Below are 7,846 nucleotides of genomic sequence, written 5' to 3'. Positions count from 1 at the left end.
CTGAAACACATAATTGCTTCTTTGCAGTAACCTGAATCTCCAAAACAGGCAATTTTGATTTCCATGGAGTTGTATGCACTACATCTTCAATCTATGTCACCAGATCTTTATTCTGAATTTACTGTAAATACATGCTGAAATATACAGGATCCAAAGTTCACATGTTGATTGCTTTGCATATTCACATTCACTCTTGTCAATGCATTATTGGCAAAAATAATATATTTCCTTCCCCAGTTCCTGCTATTTAAGAATTGCTTCTTGATTGGATAATATATGTCACTGTTACTGAGAGTTCTTCTTGGGGAGATAAGGAAATGAAACATTCCTTTTAACTTGCCTCTTCTGAGTCTCCTCAGCATCAAACTTGAATCTGCCACAACTACAGGTTCACCAAATTTTGTTGCATCATTCAGCAATTGACTTAAGCATGATATGCTGTTCATTGGCTACATCATTGTTTGTGTTTCCTTTTAAACCTTGCTGATTTTTGCAGCACCTCTTTAGTGTTAATAGAACAAAAATACTACAAAGCCATTTCCACCCAACATAAAGTGGTGGAGGTGGTGCAATTATGTTTGAAAGGCATCTGGATGGCTTTATGAATAGGAAGGGTTTAGAGGGTTATGGGCCAAATGCTAGCAAATGGGACTAGATTTCTCTTGTATCTGGTTGGCATGGACGAGTTGGACTGAGGGGGTCTGTTTCCGTGCTGTACATTTCTATGAATGTATGTTGATGACACAAAAACTTCTTATGTTTATGCTAATATCACAAAATTCTATGGATTCTATTTTCCGTTTGGGTTCTGTGATAAGTCCAGAAAGTCCTATTAAAAGTTTTACTGATTATCCTTTGATCCATTGCTCCTTAATTATTATTAATTTACTGTTCCTTTAATGGTTTTCCTTGTCTTTAACCCCTTCCATGATTTGAAGAAGAAGGTCAAAGCACACATCCTACTCAACAGTGGGAATTGTTGGTTGTGAACTATGTGAATACTTTCTTACATCACCTCTATTGGAGAGTTTCTTGAAGCATGCCTTTAATCATAAATGCTATGCCTCCTGGACTATGCAGTTGCACTGTTTGTGCTGTAGAGAGTGCCTTTTTAGCTACGTTATATGATTACATTCAATGTGGAAATTCATGAGATTATCACTGACATTAATATCAACGCGAAAATATTTGTAAATCCTGGATTATCTATTTCCCTTAGAAATACTTCAGATTTCTCTTTTATTATAGATTGATCTACTTGATTAATCTGTTTGTGGGTAGCTATTTGCATCTTGTGTTTATAACATTGGTATCCCATGTACAAAGTTAAAAAATAATCAAAGTCACTGGCTAAGACAATATTTATTGTCATTTCCAAAAGCACTTGGGAAAGTGGCAGCACAAGCTGCCTTCACTTCTTGCTCCAGTCCACAGAACACAGGGATATTCACAATCCTGTAAGGGAGTTCCAGGATTTTGACCCACAAACAGTGAAAGGATGGCAAAACATTTCTCAGTAAAATACACGTGACATTAAAAAAAAATCAGGATGATGACTGGCTTGTAGAGGAACTTGGAGGTGGTAGTGTTTTCATCCATCTACTGCCCTCGTCTTTCTAGGTGGCTGAGGTCACAGGTTGGGCATGTGCTATTGGAGAAGCCTTTGTGAACAACCGCCATACATCTAGTAGATGGTACACACTGCAGCCTGTGTGCATCAGCAGTGGAGGGGTTAAATATTGAAGATGATAGTTTGAGTGATAAGCAAGCAGGCAACTCTGACCTGGATTATAATCAAGCTTCTTATGTGTTATTGTAACAGCACCCATCCAGAAAAGTGGGGAGTAGTCAATTATGCTCCTGACTTGTGGTTTACAGATGATAGATAAGAATTGGAGATACACAAGGTGAATTCCTTGCTGCAGAATTCCTAGTTTCTACATGACTAGTGCAGTTCAGTTTCTGATCTATAATTATCCAGGATGTTGATACTGAGCAAGTTTCAGAGAATGCAAAGCCATTGAATAACAAGGGTGTAAGTAGCAACCAAAAATTTGCTGAGTTAGTTAAAATGAAATAAGTAGTAAAATATATTAAGCCTACACTATTAAAAAGTTAATCGGTCAGATGATGATTAACACTGGTCTTAACATTTCTGCACGGTGTATAAAAATCAGTGGCTGGAGGTTGAGACAAAGCAGGCTGATCCTCAGATAAGTCGACATAAACTGATTCACTTGCAACTGTAAGCATTGTATGAATAAGTATATATTATTATTTCCGCACGATTGTTTAGTGCACCTCCCTTCAATAAAGAACAATTGGGTGCATCCTGCTGATGGGACAGCCTCTGGTTAGTGATATCCAGAGTTAACCTGACAGACCAGGGAAAGCAGGAATAAAAGCCTCTTGGAGTCGATGGTAATAGTCTCTTGTTAGAATGGTGATTGTCTGGGACATGTGTGGTAGAAATGTTACTTGCCACTTATCAGTCCAAGCCTCAATGTTCTACAGATCTTGCTACGTTTGTATTGGCTGCTTCAGTATCAGAGAGTCACCAGTGCTATTGGACATTGTGAAATCATGAGTGAACATGTCCAATTTTGTCATGATAGAGGGAAGGTCACTGATGCAGTAGCTAAAGATGGTTGGGCCAAAGACACTAATCTGAGGAACTCCAGCAGAGGTATCCTGGAGCTGAGATGATTGACCTTCAACAATCACAACCATCTTTCTTCTCCAGGAGTTCCAATCACTTCTGCTGCAAAGCAATTCTTATCATGTCAGAAGTGCTTTTACTATTGACTAGACATTCTTCTTGAATCTTGCCACAAGAACCTTACAGAAGAAACCCTTAAGTGTTCAGCTCTTCCATACTGCTGTCTACGTGGGTCAGTGACATAAAGCAGACTCCGATCTCCACTGCTGCCAAATGTTGTAAATGAAAACTGCATCACTGCTCACCATGTTGTATGTACAGCTAAAACCAAATTTATATCATACCATGGAATTGTTTTGTTGCCACCATCCTCTTTGAGTGTAGAGATTCCTAGGACTTGTTTGTTCTAGTGTGCAATTAACTGGAAGAGAATTCTCCACAAAAAGTCTCATCCTCAATGATGGAGAACTCAGAACATCAGTATAAAAGATAAAGCTGAAACATTTGCAGTCATTCTCAGCCAATATTTTCAAATAAATGACCATTTTGGCCTCATCTTGAAGAATTAAGAAACTTAGATTCCAGTTGTCATTGCACATGATCTCAAGAAATTATTGGGTACACTGGAATATAGCAGCAGCTACAGGCCTTGAAAATATTCTGACGACAGAACTGTGCTGAAGACATTCCCGAATTAGCAGTGTTCCTTGCCAAGATGTTCCAATACAGCTTCGAGGAGCATATACCACATGATTGAGAAATTGCTCTAGTATGTTCTGTCTATAAATATAGAAAAGTCTAATTATGCCAATTACCAGTCTATCTGATTACTTTTACTTATTAGTAAGTTCATAGGTGGTGTTGTCAATGATTTAGCAGGCAGTACTTACCAATAACTCGTTCACTGGTGCCAGTCTGACTTTCATCAAACTACTCAGCACCTGAACCCATTACAACCCTGGTCTAAATGTGGACTAAATGTGAACTCCAGAGGTGAGATGGGGGTGACTGCCCCTGGAATTAAGGCAGCATTTGACTGAAAGTGGCATTGAGGAACTTTGGCAAAATCAAAGTCAATGGAAATCAGTGGAAAAATGTTCACTGGTTGGAATCATAATTAAATGAAAATAATTATAGAGTTTGGAAGTAAATTATCTCAGCCTCAGGACATCATTGCAGGGATTCCTCAGGCCAGGACCTTAGGAATGAGCAACTTCAATTGCTTCAATGATGGTTTCTCCACCATTCAGTCAAAAGTGAGGATTTTTGCTGATGATTATACAATACTCACTTCCTTTTGAGAGTTCTCAGATAATGACAATTTCACACTCTAGATAAAATTCAGGTTTTGCTAAGAAGTAGCAAGTAGCATTTGCAATAAACAAGGACTAAGTAATGACCACCTCCAATAAAGAGAGAATCTGACCATTTTGGCTTAACATTCAATAACATTACCATCATTAAACTCCCTCTCCAGCATCATTTTGGGTTTACTATTGACCAGAATCATAACTTGATCAGTTATGTAAATACTGTGACTATAAAAGCAAGCCAGAAGCTGGGAATTCTGCAGTTACTAACTTATCTCCAGTTCTTCAAAGCCTGTCCACCATCTACAAGGCACAAGTCAGAAATGAGATGGAAGGCTCTCTACTTGCCTGGGTGAATGCAACTCCAACAACATTCAAAAAGCTCAAAACCATCTCAGACAAAGTAGCTCACTTGATTGATATCCCAAACACTAATTACACATTGACTCCTTCCAATATGGATTCAAAGGGGTGGCAGTTTATATCATTTACATAATGCACTTATGAAAGGCTCCTTCAATTCTACCTCCTGATGTTGTAACTTCTGACACCTAGAAGATTGAATACAGCAGACAGAATGGTGACACAGGCCATTGACTGCAAGTTCCCCTCCTAGTAGTACGTCTACTTGGCTTGGAGCTCCTTCACTGTCACTGGATCAAATTCCTGGAACTCAATACCTAAAATCATTGTAGTATGTGCCCACTGTAGCAGTTCAAGTGGGCCCTTACATTACATGCCAAATAGCAGTAAAAAATGGACAATGAATGCTGGCCTTCCTTTCCAGTGATACTCCAATCTCATGAAAGTATAATAAAAACCAGCCCATATCTTTTTGTACAGATGCAGTCCTTATAGTTTAGATTCACCCACAGTGAAATTAGGCAAGGAGATCCAAATCTTTGACCCAGTGAACAAATTACGATACATTTCCCAAGTCAGGATGTCATGAGTTGTGGGGGAGGAGGAACTTAGTAGTGATCTGCCGAATATCTAGGTTAATGATGGTGTGAGATTCTGGTTAATCAGAAAGTCATTTCCATTGTACTCCATTTACAGAAATGTACTGTTTGTGGCTATTCTTTGTATCTTTCCTGCTGAGGTTAAACACACTCAGACCGAGACTTCAGCTAGAAATCATGAGGATTTTATTTAACACAGAATGCATGAATGATTAGTATTCAGCACAAACAATTCCTTTACAGTCATTCTGAATTATGACATTTCTTAGGAAAGCACATGCTTCCCATAAGTTAGCTCTTGATTTTCAAACAAACCTTGAAAGTAGTTTACTTCCTGTTTGGAAAAGTCCTGACTCAGTTGGAATAATTCAGTGCCTCTGGTAACCCAACATACTGACAAGCTTAATTCTGCCCTTCTGAGCCAGACTCATACTTGGAAGTTTCCAGTTGAAGAGCTGCTTATCAAAGGGCTGCAACAATTCATTGAGGATTCCTGTTCTCAAAAGTAAGATCCATATCTCCAGACAAGACAACTTATAATTCAACTCACAATCCCCAAACTCAGTAACTCAGGATGTCTTGACTTGAATGAGATGATTTGTGTACTGATTTGCATTGGAAACTACCTTTTTTAGATAGCTAGCAAAAACACTATTCAACCACCATAATGCTTTTGGGTTACAAAGCAAGTAACAAAGAGGCTTAGATTAACAATCTGGAGACATGAGATCAAGTCCCACCATTGCAGCTCAAAAATTTAAATTCTGTTAATAAAAACAAACATGAAATTAAAAGCTAGTATCATTGGTAAACATGTACTGAGTTGTTATAACAACCATTTGGTTCACTAATGTTCTTTTCGGAAGGAAACCTTACCTGTCTTGTCTAATATGACATCAAATCAATAATGATTGATCTTAACTGCCCTCTGATATGGGATGAGACAAAAAAAAACTGCAGATGCTGGAATCCAGGGTAGGTAAGCAGGAGGCTGGAGGCACACAGAAAACCAGGCAGCATCAGGATGAGGAGAAGTCAATGTTTTGGATGTTCTTCCAGCCTCCTGCTTGTCTACCTCTGAAATGGCATTGCAAGCCATTTCACTTAAGTGGAATTAGAATGAGCATTGCATTGTAAGCAGTGTTCACATCTTGTGAATGAATTAAAATTAAAGAATGATGCAAGTCAAAAACTTTGAGGGAAACTTCAGTCAATTTTTTGCAAACTGGGCAATGTTTTATAATGTAGATTTAAATAGTAAATTGATAGGCTGGCGGTTATGTTTGAGAATTTTTGAGTGAAAGTAGTGTCAAAAATACATTTAAGTTTTCTCTGGAACTTTCCTTGCGATTCTCTATGGCTCTCAGGGGAAAGAATAAATTAGGGAATATCCATGGATGGACAAAATACATATCATTCATCAGGTCATTTCGGGGAGGTATTATCACTAGACTGTTAATCCAGAGGCCCAAGTCAAGTTCTGAGGATTCTGAATGATTCAAATTCTGCCCATAGCACAGTGGAATTTGAGTTCAATTTTAAAAAATCTTGAATTAAGTATCTATTGATTACCATGAAGCCATTGGCAATTGTCAGAAAAACCTATCTATCTGGTTCACTCATGCCCCTCAAAATGTAAACTGCCATCCTTACCTGGTCTAGCCTACAAATGACTCCAGACCCACAGCAACGTGGTTGACTTTTAACTGCCCTCTGGGCAACTAGCAATGGGTAATAAATATTAACCTAGCCAGCAATGCCAATATCTCATGAATGAATAAGTCATGCAGGCTTGATCAGCTAAATGGTCATCTCATGTTTCCCAAATACATTTGTTTTAGAAAATGTTCTAGCTTTTGTACATGTATAACTGCAAATATTTGAAATTCATCCCTTGTTACAGAAAATCAGTTTTGTATATTTTTCTATTCATAAAAAAAACAAGTATTTTTAATATCAAATGACAGAAGTGATCCTATCGGAAGTTGAGGAAAGGATTAATCTTTAAAGATCAACTCTCAAACTGAAACTCAGGTCACACAATTTGATGAGAACTTGAGTCTGCCACGTTGAGCCTCACCACTTTTACTATTTCTATTATTGACAAACCAGCCTTCAGCTACCAAGATGCTCAACTTGGAGGTTTTTTTTCAAAAAAACTCCCCACTTCTCTTCCCTCTTTTAAGAGGCTCATTAAAATCTTACTCTTTGACCAGGATTTTAGCCATCTACATTAGTATGTCCTATGGCGACTTGGTGTCAAATTTTGTTTGATAACATTCCTCTGAAGTGTTTTAAGATGGTTTACTATTTCACAAGCACTGTATGAATACAAGTTGTTGATGGTTAGAAATATATAAAACGTTTGTCAAGTTTGAGTTTTAGTTACAGAAATTCTCTCTTTCCTGCAGGATAGTTTTTTCCTCCTTCTGGAGTAAGTAAATATCTATGAATGGAAACAGCTCACTGGATGCAACTGGTTGAATATAACGCTCTCTGTCTGCACCATATTTGTCAACCAGGACAGCGTTAAACTGCATACTGGATAAGTAAAAAACTTGCCTGCAAAGGAACCAGAAAAGAAGTAAGGTTATCAAGGTTGCAAAGCAACATTCGTAATTCATAAGCAGATGTGTGTGTTATTCATACAAAGTTATCAACTAATATGAAAATTAACATACTACAAAATATAAAAAAATGAGTACAAGTTCCTATCAACATGCATTTTTCTTTCTCAAATCTCTCGGACATACTCGCCTGCCTCTTAGTTCACCCTCATGCAAGTTACTACAAGAATTGTTCTCTGGCATGTCATTGTGTCCTGGCCGAAATGCTACAACGCCAAGGTGTGATTGGAATTGCATCCCATGTTTTGTTGGATCCTTCAGTCTACATTTGGGACCCCGACTGACCAT

General features: G+C 38.0%; 1 protein-coding gene across 1 annotated transcript in view; it reads right to left on the bottom strand.

The window, feature by feature from the left end:
* Positions 1-5,101: 5,101 nt before the first annotated feature.
* The window catches only part of srpx2 (sushi-repeat containing protein X-linked 2), a 70,289-nt gene continuing 67,544 nt past the window's right edge, over positions 5,102-7,846 (bottom strand). The window contains exon 11 of the mRNA XM_043704663.2: positions 5,102-7,493. Within this exon, the coding sequence (XP_043560598.1) occupies positions 7,313-7,493 (181 nt within the window). The 3' untranslated portion in view covers positions 5,102-7,312. The remainder of the gene's footprint in view (positions 7,494-7,846) is intronic.

Source organism: Chiloscyllium plagiosum, unplaced genomic scaffold (assembly GCF_037043375.1).
Source record: "Chiloscyllium plagiosum isolate Xiang-an unplaced genomic scaffold, Cpla_swu_hap1 HiC_scaffold_11, whole genome shotgun sequence".
Taxonomy (NCBI): Eukaryota; Metazoa; Chordata; class Chondrichthyes; order Orectolobiformes; family Hemiscylliidae; genus Chiloscyllium; species Chiloscyllium plagiosum.
This window is presented reverse-complemented; position numbering and strand designations above follow the sequence as displayed.